Source organism: Vigna unguiculata, chromosome 2, assembly GCF_037176805.1.
Source record: "Vigna unguiculata cultivar grain cowpea cultivar isolate G323 ecotype 2 chromosome 2, ASM3717680v1, whole genome shotgun sequence".
NCBI lineage: Eukaryota > Viridiplantae > Streptophyta > Magnoliopsida > Fabales > Fabaceae > Vigna > Vigna unguiculata.
This window is the reverse complement of record NC_140793.1, coordinates 26,688,067-26,707,087: the sequence shown is the minus strand read 5'-3', so window position 1 is coordinate 26,707,087 and position 19,021 is coordinate 26,688,067. Positions and strand designations below refer to the sequence as shown.

The window sequence follows — 19,021 nt, the reverse complement described above, 5'->3', positions numbered from 1 at the left end:
TTTATTTCATATTTTTTGAAATTTTAATTAAATTTTATTTTAAAATATTTTAAAATATTTTTCCTTAAATATTTGTGGACATTTTTTAAACGGGTATCCGTACGGGTAACAGGTGAATTTTTTTGTTACAGATCTGGTTACGAATAGACACTATCTATACTTGACCCGACCCAACCCAACCCATTATCATCCTACATTCAACCAATCCAAAACTCCAAAAAAAGAAAAAACAAATAAAAATTTATTCCATACAAAATTATGATTTATAAACTATGTTCTCCTCTTGGCTGGCATCATTATGGAAAACTTGGATTAAAAAAAAAAAAGAAGGTATAATTACTGATTTGATTTCCTAATTTTTTGGTTTAGTTTAATTTTGTCTCCTTATTATTCGTTGGTTCAATTTAGTACTCCTATTATTTAGAATGGTTCAATTTGGTCTTCTCCGTTAAGTTAGAGTTAAAACCGTATTCGTACAAGACATGTGTCAAGCTGTAAAATTTTTATTTTTTTTAAAACGATGTATAAATTTGAAGATTTAAGTGTAGTGATTTGATGTATAAATTCAAAATAATTATTTTAACACACACACACACACACACACACACACACACACACACACACACATATATATATATATATATATATATATATATATATATATATATATATATATATATATAAAAGTTATAATTATACTTATTTACTAATTTGGTCTCAAATTGAAAAAGGACAAAATTGGATCGTTTTAAAGAATTGAGGTACTAAATTGAACTAACATGTTATGATTGTAAATTGCCATGTGGTAAAGCAGTAACTTAACATGTGGCAGTTTATTAATTGTTGAAAAAAAAATTTTAAAAAATTAAAAGAAATTAAAAATTTTACGGCTTGACACATGTCCTTAACGGATACAGTGTTAACTCCAACTTAACAAAGATGATCAAATTGAACCATCTTAAATAATTAGGGTACTAAATTAAACTAACCAATAATAAGGGAACAAAATTGAACTAAACCAAAAAATTAAGAGACCAAATCAATAATTATAAAAAAAGAACCAATGTATAAAAAATCTAGAAAGAAAACACTGAAAAGATTGTTAGGGAAATAGTATTTTTTATTAAATAAAATTTAAATTGATAAATATTCTATTAATAAATTTTTCAACTTTAGCGAACAAAATATTTAAACTTTCATCTTATTTAAGTCACTTATGCTCTTAAATAAATTTAACTCAATTCTTATAAAAGGTGATGAAATTTGCAAAACATGGTCAAAAAAATTTAGTATAAAATATAGAATTTATTGTCAAAAAAATATATTCTTTCTCTTAATATAAGCAACCTCTCTTCTTATTATAGTTGTAATTTTTTCTATTACTTTTCATCCAACACTAATAATTTATACTTTATTTTCTTTATTTGTCAAATTTGGAATGTAGTGAAGAGGGTCATGCAAAGAAAAATGTGGTATCTTTTTATGGTGAGATTCATGGGATTTGTTTTTGTTGTTTAAGAAAAAGAGATGAAAACCTCTATGCACAGTTTGGGCTTATTACATTAAATGCTTCTTCTAATTGTGTAAATAATTCACAAGCCTTCCAAAAATTGATTGCTTGAGTTGCCAACTATTTCCAACTTTTATTTTACTTATATAACAAGTTTCCAACTTCCAACCCACTCAAAACCACAACACTTTATCAAAATCCCTTTTTTTCTCACCAAAACTCAACATCAAAGGTGCTAAACCCCATTATACTTCTTTTTTTTTCAATCATATTAGAGTTGAAGGATAGATTTAAAATGTCTTTGGTCTAAATATTCCTTTTTGATTTGTGGCTAACGTTATAATGAAATTTTAATTTTATTTTACTTTAACATGTATTATAGTTGTATTTTTTTTTAAATATTAATTTAAGAGTACTTTAACAATTTTTTAAATTATTAAATTAATATTTATTGTTTATTTTACTATATTAATCAAATTATTTTAAAAAAAATCACTCATTTCTTATTGATTTCTATATTCTTTCTCTTAATATAAGCAACCTCTCTTCTTATTATGTTTATTTTTCTTTTCTTCCTTTTTTATTTCACTTTCCACCCTTAATCTAAAGAGATATAGGTTAAAATAAACAAAATACACCACTTAATTGCTCAAAACAATAAATAGCAAATCATAATTCGTACTTTTTTAAATATAAAGCTACTTATCCTTTTTCATTTATATTCCTAATAATACTAATCACAGGCACTAAAAACTATAAATAAGTTATTGATAATAATGTTAATTTTGTGAAGTTTCACAATTCAAAACACAAATGGGACAATTTGCTAACATGATTTTACCATTGGCATATAGTTATTCCTTATACAAGTGAAAGAATGTCCGATAAGAAAATCAATTCCATGAATAAGTATAATTTTCTTTTTCATATTTAAAGATTTTATATCATTTAATAATCAAGACAACAACGGTTTTTAAATGTCATCTATTCTTCAACTACCAATACACCTTTTAAATACAAAACCATGCAGAACTCAACAAGTTTAATATTATTTTAGAAGATTAGAATTTACATCCAAAAGTTTTGTAGTGGGGTGATGACCATAAACCATTCTTTTTAAAACATTTATTTTGTTCTTTTGAGATCTTAAGGGTACAAATAAGAGCCACTGAGTTTCAGAAATTTGGGAATCTTCTCTTTACCACATGTAATATATGAAGGGGCACTCAAGAAAAAGTATAAATGTTATATCAAAAGACAAAATCAATGAAGATTATGACAATAGATTTTGCACTGTTGGAAAATGGAATAGCATCACCTCCCAAATTGAAGGGTACCTAGTACCTACAATGGTTACATTTGACCAACATTTGGTGGGTGTGTCCACAAACAAGAAATTGTAGATGAAAATCAAACTATGAAATTTACAAGTACATGGCATAGTAGTTTTGATCTTGGACCAAAAATAATGAGAAGGGGCCCATAAGTTTGATTCCAAATTGAAACCACATCATGGAAAGGTCACTTGTCCTACAACTTCCCATGCCATGTGGAAATTGGATGGCAACATCTATAATTACTACCATGATGGCCACTTGATGAGTCATTCAAGTTTGAACATAAATTAAACTGAACTCACAGTAAAAGTTTGGAAATTTTGCATCACAAGGGACCCAAAAATTGATTGCAAAATTGGAACCAGCTTAGAGATACTACTAATCATCTTCCATTGGGCTTGGTTTGTCTAATTTTAAGTGGTGGACAACAATGATAGTGTGTATTATGATTTATGAGGGAACAACAACAATCCAACTTACTTTTCCGAAAAATTGAATTCATTTAACACTAGATAGGTTAAATTGGGAAGAATCAAGTTCATGCTACCATGAATTTAAATTGTGTAATTGATGGATAGACATGTTAATAAGAAATTTGTGAATGTAAAATGTAAATACATATTGTGTGTAAGGTAACTATGAATATTTTATACTTCTTAGTCTTTATACGATCAATTTTTCATTTCTATTCAACGTGAGACTATTTGTCTCAAAACCTTATCAAGAAAACTTTCGATATAAAAATTCTCACCTCTAGAATTCTTCACTCATGTTATACCTCATCTGAGTTGGTTGTTGAGACAAACTTTTGTCTTTGATACTACTGATGAGTCTTTTCAAGGAGATTCAATAAAGATATATAACACCAATGAAACATGAGTTTAATCCACATAAAGAACTAACACCATTTTCAATAAAAAATTTTCAAATAATAAGTTTATGAATCTTCGTCCTTGTATGATACTCAATTCTTTTTAATTATAGGTTTTTATCCTTATATGATAATTAACTTTTCTTCTTTATCTTTAACGAAGGTGAAACTTAAACTTATATTTGTATTTTCAAGAATTTGTAGGACTTTCTTTTTATACAATACTCGATGTGGGATTTTTCACTCATATTTAAACATATGTTACCCAATTTTATTATTTTATTGAATGCTAAACTTTCAACTCCTGTTTAGATTTCTAAGATTAAATATGATACAAGATTTGATTTTTGAATTTACTTTTCTTTGACCAAGTTAATTAAATGGGTTTGTTGTTTGATACCAATGGCCACAAATAAAGGTTCACTAAAAGAAGCTGTGAATTGCGATATCATTCAGTGTAACAGGCAATGTTGATGGCAAATACAAATATAAGTGGCTACGGAGGTAATAAATAAAAAGCATAGAAAGATTCCAAAAGGGGACTGACTTAAAAGCGATAACAATTTTGTTTTCTTGCTTGAAGAAGAGGCAAACCAAAAGCTTCAATGGATTATCTACCTGCTATCATTGTATGCATATCTGAGAAGGAGATCACTGCCATTTTTTGTATCATTCATCAACATTGTTTCAAGAATTTTGGGTTATCTATAAAGCCAGCTATAGAAAGAGAAATGACTCTTGGACACAAGTTCAAGCTAAGTTTTCACTGCTACTTTTTTTTTTCTCACTATAAAATACAGAACTTCACTTCTTAGAGGTCACTAATCACTCTAATTTCAAAAGTTGAATTGGCCCCTAGAAATTATGAAAAGAAGACACATGATAGGGATCAATTAACAACTAAGATGTGAACAGTGCAGCATGGCTACATACACGGCCAAGATTATTTTTAGCTCTGAAATCAAAATCATGGTATTTGGAAACTTTAAGAAATATAATTACAGAACAAGAAAACAGAGTGGTTTGGGTGAGAGAGTTAGGAATTTGAAACAGTGATGAATTCTTCTTATCACAAGTCCTGGTAACAAATTTCCAATTATTTCAAAGTGCAAACGTGTTTAATATCTTGGAGGCCAAAGCATGTGTTAAATAATATTTTATTCAAGTACTTAAAGGATTATTTAACTGGTTCATTAAGAAGATATAGAATTAATTTTTGGAAGCAAAGTGGGGTTTGAGTCTCCTAAGTGGATCCAGAGATTCAATAAAAGCCTCCTACCATCAAAAGTCAAGCACGAATGAAAAAGTAAAGAGTGGGTGCCCATGTTTTAAAGTTTATATTGACTCTTTCACATTCATATCCTTTGTATTTCAATCAGATATCTTCTGTGGACACTATTTAGTACTGAATTTTAAATTCCCTAAAATGTCATATTTGGTGAAAGACAAAATGGAAATCTCAAATTCAATTTGAGCATATTATAAACCAAGTACAACTTAATAGTAGAGAAAAAGAATGAGATAATGAAATTAGGTTAGGCCATGAAAACTTCCTTCCATTGTAAACCAGTAGAAGAAAAAGAGGGTAAAAAAAATACAGTTAGGTCAGGTCTATCCAGGTTAGTGTTAGATTGAGATTCAAGAAAAAGTTAGAAAATTAGGTTAAGGTTGAGATTCAATAAACCAAAGAGAAGTTTTTTAATGACCACAGTTCTGTTCTATTTTTTGTTTTTTTGTTTTTTTAATGAGTTTCTATATTGCAACTTTTGATGGTTTTAAAATAGAAAAGTAAGAAGCAAATGGATAATGAAAAGATGATGTGATGATAACAGGTCTTAGTTCTCAATCATCAACTATTTAAAACAATGGTCAGAGACTAAGTTCTCCACTAGTTTTCTATAGAGCCCTTTGGACCCTCTTCACCAAAATCTATCAAATCCTGAATCTGGTGAGAATGAAGCTTTGTTGGCAAGCATCCATCCATGGTTCTTAAAGAAGAACATGGGGAGAAAGGAGTGTGAGAGGGTCCTTACCCTTCACACTCCCCCACTTTCAACAGTTTGCTTGTGCTTAGCTTTGGCTTCTCTGATCATCATTCTGTGAGTGGCAGGAGCAGATATGCATTCTCCAAAGGAGGAGAGGCTTTGGCTACACTCAGGCAAACCGGCAAGTCACAAAAAGGCAATGGACTCCATTGGGGTCTCTATGGCTGTGTATTGCTCATTATGTAGTTCTTCTTTGCTGTAGAATGTAATAAACAAAGTTGACCTTCCTTTCAGAAGGTACCAACTTTTGCTGTCCCAATTGCTCAATTTGCAGCTGATTAGATTTCCTTTCTCTCTTCAGTTTCTGCAGATGAGTAGGTAGAGATAGTTGTCATCACTTCACTCCATTTCTGTCCCCTCCCATTCTGTGTGTTTCCTTTTCCATGCTTGTTTGTGTTGTTAGTTATCACCTTATCAGAAATAAAACAAGAGTACAATTCTAGTTCCTCAAAGTTTAGGATTGTATTTTATTGAACTTTACTAGAAAAGCTTCATAGTACTTTTTCTTATGATAATGTCCCATGACCCCTCACCTCACCCTTTTTCCCTTTATACTGCTGCATTTTCTGCTGTTTCTAATATTTGTTGTTCAAGGGACTCAACTCAATGGTAACTAGCTTATCCTTCTTTATATAAAAAAAAGGCTTCCCTAACAAACAGATATTTATGTCCCAAAAGTACTAGAAAAGAAAAATAAATCTTGGTAGGAATGGTTTACACAGACACCTGATACATACAAGTGAGTAATGTCAAGAGTAAATATATTTGTATGATTGATTAAAAATTGTTGAAGTTTAAGTCAATGGTAGAAATCATTTCAATTCAACCAAGTCCACGTTTCTTGTTATGTATCCCTCGCATTTATTGTTATACGTTTACAAGCGAAATTTTGGTGGTTCAATAGGGGAACAAATTTGATCCTTCTATTTCTTTAACTAGTCAAAGCGAATGAAATGAAGCTTTCTTCAATCTACAAATTTTACAGCTTTCGTGGTTTTCACTATGACAATTGTGCAAGTGAATGATATACATGTGTTGAAGAATATGTATAATGGATGAGAAATCATAACGAATTTGAGGAGTTAGGCTCAACTTTTCCAATGGCCTTTACCATATTTCAACAGAGAAGCATAGAGTAATTCATTCCAAGTATCAGGTACTCCAGGCAAACACCAATGACTGCAATCTTGGTGTAGTTCAGCAGAAGCTTGTTCCTCTGCTGTCTTGTACTCCATTCTGTATATAGAGGGGTGCCCATCTTTTCTGTAATCTGTAAGTCTACTAATGTTCATATATATCACGGAAGTTTTCATCTTTGGGATGACCACATGCTCCAAAGCCCTCATTTTCGAAGGATACTTGCGCAAGTGCTTTCTATCAGATATTGGCTCAGTTTCTTTGTGGCACTGTCCTCCTGAATTCCATTGCCCACCCCTGAAACCATATCAGCCAGTATAAGAATACTTTGATGAATATGAATCAGTATAGATAAAAGAGTTGTAATTCATACAATAACTAGTAAAACATTTGTTGAAGCAATTCTTTTTGTGTTTGTTTATCCCACTATAGCGTCATTTATTGCATGTTGTATTTCAAACAGTAGCAAGTTCAGACTCCTAACATCAATACCTGAAATGGGTGACCGAGTATCCTCTGAAGAAAACTTGAGTTCGATTGGCATCAATATTGTTGTCAATCCATCTAGCCCAAGTGGTCAATGCCCTTGTATATGCATCCAGAACTTTGAGTCTTGGGTATATATGGTTGCCTTCTTGATAATAGTCCTCTCTGTAAAATACCGTAAAAATCAAAAACCTTACTTAGTGATTATGAGGATTACATACGGTAAGCACTTTGAGGCTGAAAATATATGATAAATGTAAGCACTACAAGGCATGTTTATGCACAATGTTGAATCAGAGATCGTGTTAAAACTTTGTTGTTATACATCATCAAGTAACACCACCTAATCTACAGATTTCAAGGAAGGATAAAACCATACAGAGGCATATACAATGTGAAGGCAATGTTAATTAGTGGACTGAACTCACCCCCTAGATGTTTTCTCATGAGTCCACCAATGGCCTGTATTGAAGACTATGATGTCAGCATCATGGTACGTGGTAGTTGTCTGATCCATCAAATCCAATCTTAATGTCTCGGAGGACCCATTTGTGCCCTTGAAAGTTGACTCTTGAACAATGAAAGGTGAGCTAACAAAATCTACTGAACAATTATAATCCTATAAATATGGGAAAAAAATTCAATGAGATATCATTACAAGATGCATACTCGGGAAAATCTCATGGATAATACATAAACTTACCTCAAATCTAAAAGCGTAGACATCTTTCTTCTTAAATTCTGTTTTTCCTGAAATTTCAAAAACACGCTTCTTGTCCCTGACACTTTGACGCAGGATACACACCATGGACTCCCACATGTTCCTGTTCAGGGAGTCCCCCACAAAAACCAGCCTCTGTCCTCGCAACTTTTCCAGAAAATCAGTGGCATTCAAACTGAGGTGACATCAATAGTTAGTTAAAAAACATTAGCACAAGTATTGATATGTAGTATGTGCCAGATTTCAACTTATAACCAATTGGCATTAAGTGAAGTTTTTCAACAAATACATAAACTGCATTCCAAAAATTGACGCAGGTAATGAGATTTTGAAATAGTATGGTTTAAAATGGCTGTCCTAGGTTTGATATTAAGTTAAAAACACTAAACTACCCCAAAAATAAGAAAATAAACTTGGTTTAAAGATCCCTAATCAATCTCCCTCCCCTGCCTTAGTTTCAAGTTGCAGATTGTTCAACATTGCCTGTAGATCACTAGATAAAGTATTTTGTAAAGATTATATTGTAGTTTCACACAAGTAAACAAGAATTGTGGTCGTCGACAATGTACCTTGCCCACAACTGTGTCCCTTGTCTAACATAAAGTATAAATATTCAAACTTGTTTAGCTTGCTCCTTTTTCTATCTCTTGTCTGGAGTAAACCAAAATGACTTTATAATATGCAGAAAGAATTGCACACATTACTCTAATGAGGCACATTTCAAGTGGTAAAAGTACCATTTCACAATTTGACACCCATAATCCTTTGCATTGAAACTGAGGTGACACCAATAATTAACAAACCTAAGCAATAAGCATTTATATATTGTATGGTTTAAAATGGGTGGTTTAAAATGGGTGTCACTAGTTTGATAATTGAAGTAACTACAAACCAAAACTAAGGCTAAAACACTAAACTTCACTAAATATAAGAAAAATAAACTAGGTTATAAAGATGCCTAATCACCCATGCTTGCCCGAGTTTCACAGACTATAATTGCAGATTATTCCATATTATATCAGCCTGTATCTCTTAATCCTGTTAAACAATATAATCCAAACCCTACTCACCATTATTAGTACTCCAAAAGTAGAGTTTTAGACTGAGGGTGAGGTAGAAGATGGTCAAGGAACAATTACCCTCATTTACTTTAAAACTGGAAAGGCAGTGTATGGGAAAAATTTCCCTTTAGACTAATTTTTATTCCCCTTCAAAATGGTGGTTATGTGACAGCTTTTCTTTCAATTTAAAATTGTCTTATATTACCCATAAATTCACCTACTTAATTACTTTTTAAAATAACGATTACTTATATTGTAATTTCCTACTACCAAAATACCATTGTGGTCCTAGACCATGCACTGACAATTTCGTCTCTTATATAACATATAGTATGGTTCAATCCTTAAATGTTCAACTTGTTTAACTTACTCCTTCAACTATCTCTCATCATGAAAATGGCAAATGACTTTATAGCATAAACACAGAATTGGTCACATCAATGTAATGAGGCACATTTCCATGGACCAAAGTACTATTTCACATCCTGAGACCTATGATTCATACTGATGAAAATGAACTCTTTTTCCGTTCTATTCGTTCTTCTTTATGTTATCCTTTTCCCTTTCCTCTACATTTTCCTATCTTAAAAGCTTTCCATCTAACATTCAAATTAAGGAAGACCAAGTTTATGTTTTCAATCCTTCATACAAACTGTTAGCTGGCAAGATTCATTCATCTTTCAGTTATCAATATTGCAATCGCATAGAACCTACCTCACTCCACATTCACACTCACACATTAACACATATAAATTGCATTCCCCCATTCTAAATCAACATTTCTTAATTATTGTTGATGAAAAGAACAGCAAGAGCATCATCATACCTTGGAATGTCACACCCATTGGGCTGCCATCTCCACTTCACATACTCATTATCAGGCCTCCCATTAAGATGGCAATCAAAATCCCTATCAATGAGAGGACAAGACCCCAAGGGATAGTAAGGTTTCGACTCATCCCTCACCCATTTCCCGTCAAAGATATCACACTCCTCAAACAAACTACCAACACTGACATTACTTGCCTTAACCAACCCTTCTTCACACTTTCCCAAAGCATCATCAACACTGCATGACGAATTTCCCACGTGCCCATTTTCCTTCCCTGAAATAGTAACATTCTTCAAAGAACAACAATCTTCATGTTCCTCATGGCCATCATGCAAGCTTGCATTTTTCTGATCCCCAGTGAGATTCCCCAAAAGGGTCTTCTTCTCCGAACCCTCACTCGACACGTTCACTTCAGCCCTATGCAGAGAACTCGCGGAACCATTGGAATAACGGGCCGAGAAGGGAAAACGCCAAGAAAAGGAAGAATTGGAATCGGATCCTTGGAGAAACAGTTGAACCTTGGGAACAGTGAGTGAAGTGTTGTTGAGCAAGATAACGGTAAGAAAAATAAGAGAAACTCCAACGCCTAAACTGAAACCTGAAACCACCTTTCTTCTCTGAGACATAATGGGTTCCGAGAATGCAAGCCTCTTAGAAGCATCCATGGTGGAGATAACAGGAACAAGAAAAAACAAAGCCAAGGCATAGAACAAAAAGAGCAACACCACCAACAAGAACTACAATGACAAAAAGTGCTTGGTGGTTCACCGATCAAAGCGGTTTTGAATGAAGCGGTGAAAAGAGAAAAAGGGTGTGAGAGTTAGAGTGAACGTGAGCATAGACAGAGAGAAAGAGGGTTGTAAAGTGTGCACCTTTGTAGGGTGCAATGTGTGTACATGAAAGAATGAACCAAGTTTGAGAGTGTGTTACTATTGCTGTTACTAGTAACTGTGAAGTGTCCCTTCATCATTGTGCATTATGCTCCTCATTTTGGGTTTTCTGTGTGTGTTCTTTGGAGTACATTGCACCATTAACTTACCTTAAACACCAAAATAAAAATGTGACAATGAGGTTGACTCAATTAAACTCAAATTAAAATGTGATGAATTGAAATTCTCTAGATTTAGTTCTAAATCTTAGGAAAGTATCTCTCTAATTAGTAAAAAGATGTTGCTTTTTCTATAATCCTTTAATATATTATTTTTGTAAAAACACAAAATAAATACTAAATTGGTTTGGGAAAGTGAATTTGGAAGGTATAACTTGCCATATTGAAACCTAGCCCCAGGTGAAGTTAACACTTTTTGATGAAATTTATGAATAAGTTGATAAGTTGTGTGGTTTTGATCCAAAATGGTAGGTTGGAGGGTGCATTAATGTAGAAAGAGGTTGAGATTTGAAGGGAAGGGTAGTTCGGTGGATGCAGAGAGAAAAGGGCAAAATAGGTATAAGAAATAACGGTGACGAACACGAAGTGTATGAGACGTGGCGTGACCGAAAGGCTACAAAAATTTGTGATGGGTAACGGTAGCACCGACAAAGAACATGAAATGCGATGACGACACGTGGCAAATGTTGGACATTGAGCGTGGAGATTTATGGTTTAGGGATGGGTGCAGGAACACACTAACATGGACGCACATGCCAACTTTTTCCTCATAGCCTTTTGTCTTTCACATATTATTTTTAACAAATATATTATTATTATTGTTTTTAATGGTTAAAATACATTAAAAAAAATAAAATTAAGTGCATTATGTTAGACATGATATGAATCTGCAAAAAGTTATAATTGTAATAAAAATATATGTCAACTTTTTTTGTAATTTTCGTAAAGATTGAGATTTGAATGAGTAGGAATAAATATAGGCACATTTGAATAGCCATATATAGAAATAATTTGTAATAGGTATTTAATAGGTTTTTAACTGAATTACTTTTTATCTGAATGTACGATATTTTTCTTTAGTTGCGTATTAAACGAACTATAAGATTTGATCTTTTTTATATTGAGATGAATAAAGTAATTTTTAAATAAAAGAATTATATTAATATATTAGTGGCATTGATCTCTTAGATTCTTCAAAAGTAAAGGTGGATAAAGTTAAAGTCAAAGTGAAGTTGTTAAAATATATCAATTAAATTTTATTTTATTTTATAACAAATAAAATTTACAATTTATATACAATATATTGAAAAAATATATATAATTTAACGTTCATCTAAAATAATAAAAGTAATTTCAAGAATGGGTGATGGATGATTATATAAAACAATTTATTTTAACTTTCATAACAGTTAAAATTATATTAAACTATTATTTTAGTATTTCAGTTTTAAAAAACAAAAATGTCAAAATAGTTTGGTTTTTTTTTCAATGAAAATAGTTCCGTTTTTATAGTTTAGTTTTAGTTACTTTTTTTAGTTTATTTTTCGGGGTTAAATTAATGACAGTTTGTTTAAAAGAAAAAACTAATTTGAGAAGTAAAACTTATAATGTTTTTAAAAACTAAAATGTTAAAATTTAATTTAATTATATCTGGGGAACAACTATAACATCTTTATGCGGCTATACGTTTATTGAAATATAAAATCAAATACAAAAGTGAAAAGTCCTTACTAATGGGAATTTTACATAAGCATTAATTCGAAACCTAAGTTACCTACTTAATATATTTTATCATCAACAAAACGTTTTCCTATGCAATTTCCTAAATAGAAAAATTTAATCTGAATTAGGTTTAGTTATACTTTTTCTCATCTACAATCAAGTCTCTCCATCATAATTTAATATGATAATTAAAAAAATAATTTACATATTTTGAACAAATTAATTGCCTTCGATATAGTCGAGAAATCTTTAAAATATAATTAACTCAATTAGAATCTTATATGATATCTTAAAGATTAAAACCATATTTAAATTTTATATTTCATATATATAGGAAAACTTATTCCTGGCTCTTCTACCTCCACCTCCAACACTTTATTGTGCACCCCCATATATTTCTTAAATTCCGAAAACAACCTTTTACCACTTTTTACCAACTAAAATTAATCACTCCTCCCTCCTTATTTAATCCTCACAACCCTCACCCTAGTCACTTTTACCCTAGCATTATGGTGTTAATTAAAAAAATCAACACGATAACGATCGCAACCTAATAAGTAATAAGTATTTTATCTTTCTCTTCCATACAACTTATGTAATATATGACAATTTTTTCATTCACAACTTAATTAAACAACAAAGATCACAAAAACATCATAAATTGTTTTTTGTATTTTTATCAAACAATTAGTGTGTAACAAGAATTTAAAATAGTGTATTTACAAAATACTAGACTTTATTTTGATGCATCATCAATCATCTCAATTCCATATTCATGGTAAAATAAAACTCATAAATATATTCAAATCTTATCTCTAATGACTTTAAGCCTATAATAACTCATGAAATTTTAATCCCTTGAATCCCCAACAAATGAAATCATTAAATTTCAAGAGTCTAAGACTACTAATGAACTAAGTTCTATTCCTAGATACAAGCATCCATTAAGTATACAATTTCAAGTTTAGATTCTAAAGATATTTTTCAACACCTCAAGAATCACAAATCAAGCATGATAACAATCCACATCAAGCATTAAACATGAAAATCAAATACTAACTTGAATTGGAAATATATTAGGGGTGGCAATGCAGGTCGGTCTGACCCGTTTAGGCTCGCCTCGCACTTGGCCAACAAAATGTGGGTCGAGCTGGCCTGCCCCGCATTGAAAATGCGTGTTGAAAAGTTCGGCCCATCTCACATAGTGCGAGTCCGCTTCTTTTTCTTTTTTTCTTTTAATACTTATGATAAAGTTTTCAATGTTCAACAAATTAGGAAACTTTAAAAAGTAAACAAAGACTTTGGGGAGTTTGATGATAAATTGATAATTCAACATTTTCATCATATTCAAATTCGTACTTTGACATATACGATGTACTCTTCAAATTTTAGCATATTAAAAAATACATAACACTTATTTTTTCTACTCATACAAGATTTTGGAACATTCATGCAAAAAATTCAGAGACAAAGTAAGCAATATACACAAGTGCAAATTTTTTTATGCAGTTTACGAGCCAACCTGTACACGCCACGGGCCAACCCGCACGGGCCATGGGATACAAATTATGTGGGTCGAGCTTTTGCGGGCCAGGGGCTTAATATCTTGACCTGCTCCGTGTTTTTTTGGCCGGCCTGCTGGGTCAAACCCACATTGTCACCCTAATATATATACATATTAACAACATAATTTTACACAGGTCTTCAGTGTTTTACATCTAATCTCAACAAATAGAAATGGAACCATAGAGTATAAGTGATCCTTCTCCCAAGATTTTTGATAACTGTTTCATTCTCCAATTGCGTCTCCTACTCGCATTTTTGCCTCAAATTTTATAGCTCATCATCCTCTCCAACCTAAAGGGGTAGAACCTCCATGAATGAATGAGACCCAAAAAGAATAGCTTAATTGGATTTTGACATTCGGTATACAAAAGTGAAATTTGTTTCCAATTGCCCGGATGTCAAAATATTGTTAAACTCTTCACCATACGTCAAAATCTGGTTTACCTTATTGCTAAATGTCTAAATCCAGTTAATTTTTTTCACTAGACGTCGATATCCGTTATTTTTCTTTACCCGATGTCATAATCCGGTGCTTTCAAAAACAAATTTTGAAATATCGTTCATATCCAAATACGCTGATTTCCACTACCAAATGTCTAAATATGACGATTACAAAAATCAATGTCAAAATCCGAAACACATAACTAATAAAACCATCAAAAAACCAACATAACACAACAATAAAATCATATATAACAAAATCATATACAACACGAACATAACACAACAAAACAACATACTTAGCATCATAATCAAAAATAAAACCCATATAATGCAAAAGAAAGTATAACTTGGTACCTGAAAATAAAAAAGGTTCAATGAAGTGTGCAAAACAGTACAAAGTAACGAAAAAAGCTGAAGAATTTAGGACCACAAGTTGAAACGTAGTTCCAAAATAAAACGCCGTAGAGCCTAGCGTGCTTCGTGATTTTGAGAAAGTGAATTAGGAAGTGCAAGGGTTCACTTTAAAACATACAAACACCAACAAACTAATAAATCTCGATAATTATATTAATTACTGTCTACTACTTTACTCATGGGACATTATGATAACTAATGTAAAGCATTGGGAGTGCAAAAGAAAGTGTTGGAGGTGCAGGGAGAAAAAGTGTGATAGTGGACCGAATATGATTTGTTATCCATTCTAATCCTAATTTTATACAATTTCCCAGTTATACGTTAATATGTATTTTCATTGTTTATTGATAGGTTCAATTCAAGTCTAAATATTATATTTAATTAAATTATATTCAAATGATAAAAACTTAAACCCAAAATTTCAATCTATTTTTTTAAACAAATACATAACAAAAACAATATCTTCGTCATCTAAGTTTGATTTAGATTCACTCATACACTCCAATTTGAACTTCCCTTTCAATGTTTTCCTCTATTCATCGTTTAAGTTAGTAAAGATTAAGAGTATTACAAATAGACATACAACCTCATAACACACCCTTATTAACACAATTTCTATTAATTAAGATCTATTGAACAGGGTAAAACATGATATATATTAATAAAATGAAGCGAGACCCACAAAATTGCAATTTTTAATAAATTTTATTAATACAGAAAAAATGTGTTTGAAATATTATTGTAAGGTGAGTGAGAGATATATTTAATACCATTAATTGGATCACAAAAAAATATATTTTATTATGATAAAATCTTTTCTTCCCACACTCACATATTCTCATCTATAAGCCATCATTAATTTGATTCCCTTTACAATTATGGTGTTTGAGATTTGGATGATAGTTTCAAGTTGAGTGATAAGGTTCTATGGACATGTTTTATGGTTAATATGTTGTTTTATTGATTATGACAGTTTAGCAATGGATTGTGGGTTAGGTAATTATTTGAGTGTGGAAGTTGGTTTAGCATAAGGGAAGAAGATCATCACATCATGGTACATCAATGTTGATGATTCATGATTGTGTTAGGTTCACATGTTTTATGATTATTTAAAAAGGAGTTAATGGTTCAATAAAACTTGAATAAAATGAAATTCAAAGGATTTATCAACATGATTACGGGAGAGGATGGATCCACAATTGTGATGCCAATATTGCTACTAAAGATAAGTTTTAAAAATTAAAATATATATTTATTGATTCTTACTATATAAGATTTCATTAATACAAGAAATGATCGATTTGGGGACTTTAAATAATAAATGAAATATTTAAATATGTCTTTAATTTGTGATAAATTGTGAAGTTTTGCATTCAGTCTCTAACATATCTTCTTTATTCTTTTTAGTTTTATTTGTTGTCCTAACAATAGTTTAGGTAGTGTTTTTAATAGTTGAGACCCAGATATAGATATACCTAGCTATAAAAATAAAACAAAACAAAAATTATTGATATGCTATTTTTATTTTATTTATTTTAAGTTAAAAACTCTAAAAATATAGTCTTCACTAGAAGAGAATGTGGGCATGGGCAGACAAAATCCTCTTGCCCATATTGTTCATAAAAAGTTTCCTTTTTCTTATTCCATGTTTATTCACGAATCTAATATTGTTCATCATCCTTTTCAAATATCGAAGTAATAGAAGTCCTCTTCCAACAAGTCTTACAATCTGTTTATGCAGTTATATTTAGGTAAGTATAATCTATCTCTTTACTAAGAACCACTCTATTTTATGTTCTAGACACACTCTTATTATATGGTGGTCTTGGAATCGTAAGTTGACTATCATTAGGGATTCTGAAGTGTGTGTATAGGTCAAATTTAAGTGGTATAGCGGTGGTGTTCAAAGAGAACATTGATAAGTTTTTGTAAGGAAAATTAATCATTTAAAAATTTTCTTTTTTAACATTGAATTGAATGAATGGTTAATTTCTTCTTGAAATATTGGGTCTCTGTTTTGAAAGTAGAATTGGGGTTTATGTGTTTTGAAGTGTGTTTTAATGTGGGTATGGGAGGATTGACCGATGAGATTGAAAATATGGTAAATTGTGGGTGATTACGAGAAAAAAATAAAATCTATGAATATTGTATGTGAATCTATAATGATTGTTTAGTGAAAATAAGTTATGCAGAATTGAGAAAGAGTTTGTGATGATAAGAAATAATGTGTATAGTTTAAATGTGGGTTGTAGTGTTTCTAATGCTTAGAAGTTAATTTCGTGAAACTTTATACTAAATAGCAGTATTTTATAAGAGTGAGTTGTGTGCATGTAATGTAGATACATATATTTAGGTGAATATGATATGTTATAACAAGTTATATAGTATTGATATCTGGAATTATTTTAAAATTGATAGTGGATGTTGTTGGGTGCCCTGCCTCTAATGATGTGTGGTTGAAGAGAACTTTGGGATGAGACTATCCTGTCTCAACTAGTATTTAACTCATATAGAGTAGGACATTTAGGTGATGTGAGTAGAATGAATCTCCACATGACAGATTATATGGTATGAGAAAGATTATACTTAGAGAACGAGTGGGGTTAATCTTATCATATCTTGGTTAGAAATATTGGTCATAAGTAATAGAACATCACTCCAGAGTTTGAAATCAAACATGATAGTTGTAGAGTTTCACGACTCAATTCAATACACTAGTCTAAAACATCTAATAAAACTAATTGTGTACAAATTTGAACGTACAATTTTTATAGTTGCACAAAATTGAATTGTACAAAAATTTTTAAGTCTTCACGTATGAAAACTATTTTCTTTTGTTCAAATTACTGTTTTATTATATGTTTGACATTTAAACTTTTTTAGACATGTTATGATATGATTTATTCTTTTCCTACTCCTCTTTTAAATATATTAGTTCACTTTTGTTGCTATATTGTGTTGGAATTTTTCCTACAATGGTCATATATACGTGAGCAGTGGGAGGTGTAGATAGGACTAATAGCTCTGGAACTGGATCAGGATTTTTAAAGACTAAATAGTATTATTTTTATTAGGAGCATTTCTAGATTTTGGGATTGAATGAACTTAAACAAGTCTGAGTCTTATGAAAAACCTTAAACCTTATGACTATTATTCTGTAATGATTTTAACTATTATGTTGGATCATATGTTTATATTAATGAGATCTATAAAATACTTATTATATGTCCTATAGATAATGAAATTTTTAGGATATCACATATTGTGATCTATGAAGTAATTTTTTTATTAACAAAAATTTAAATTTTTTATGATTAGCCTAAAACAAAATTTGATAATTTATTAATATAAAAACATATTTAAGTTTAAATAGAAAATATTTTGCGCCGACCATAACCATAAATTGTGAAGAAATGTTACCAGTACACTCTAACACACTCACCTATCAGTTTAAATTTGTTACAAATAAAAAGTTTATGCAAGACTCCTAGCTTATTAAATTAGTCTCATCCTCAGTTTCATAATTAATTTTTAATCAATAAAAAAATATGCAATGCAGTATACAATACAATATATAATATATACTAAATATATATGTTACTATCATTTCCATATTTAAAAAAGAACTCAGAGATCACACAGTCATAGAATTCAACATTCTTCCCTACTTAACATAAAAAATCAGAAATCTCTTCTGGTTATAGCCAAAAACAAAGGGAGATACACAATAGGACACTCTTATCACCTTTTCTTCATTCAAACTTCAGCACTAAAAGACCACACACAGTTAATGTAAAAAGCCATGGTTAACATAACTACAGTTGCTAATAACACTTTCAAATAATAAACATAAAAATGAACAAACTTACCACATATATTGTAATTTATAATTAATTTAAATATGTTTTAAACTTAATGTATGGCCTGTTTTATAATTCTTTCTTCTTAATTTGCTTATTCGAAAGCTTCCGCACAGCAAGATCATG

General features: G+C 30.8%; 1 protein-coding gene and 1 pseudogene across 1 annotated transcript; one reads left to right on the top strand and one right to left on the bottom strand.

Annotated features, from left to right (window-relative positions):
• Positions 1-5,505: 5,505 nt before the first annotated feature.
• LOC146888480 (early nodulin-36A-like) lies at positions 5,506-6,272 on the top strand (annotated as a pseudogene).
• Positions 6,273-6,664: 392 nt separating this feature from the next.
• On the bottom strand, positions 6,665-11,317 carry TBL2 (trichome birefringence-like protein (DUF828)). The gene is made up of 5 exons (XM_028056308.2): positions 9,995-11,317; positions 8,090-8,282; positions 7,815-8,005; positions 7,393-7,551; positions 6,665-7,197 (listed from the first exon to the last, which is right to left on the bottom strand). The coding sequence occupies exons 1-5, from the start codon at positions 10,663-10,665 to the stop codon at positions 6,852-6,854; spliced, it is 1,560 nt and encodes a 519-aa protein (XP_027912109.1). The 5' UTR covers positions 10,666-11,317; the 3' UTR covers positions 6,665-6,851.
• Between the last annotated feature and the right edge of the window lie 7,704 nt (positions 11,318-19,021).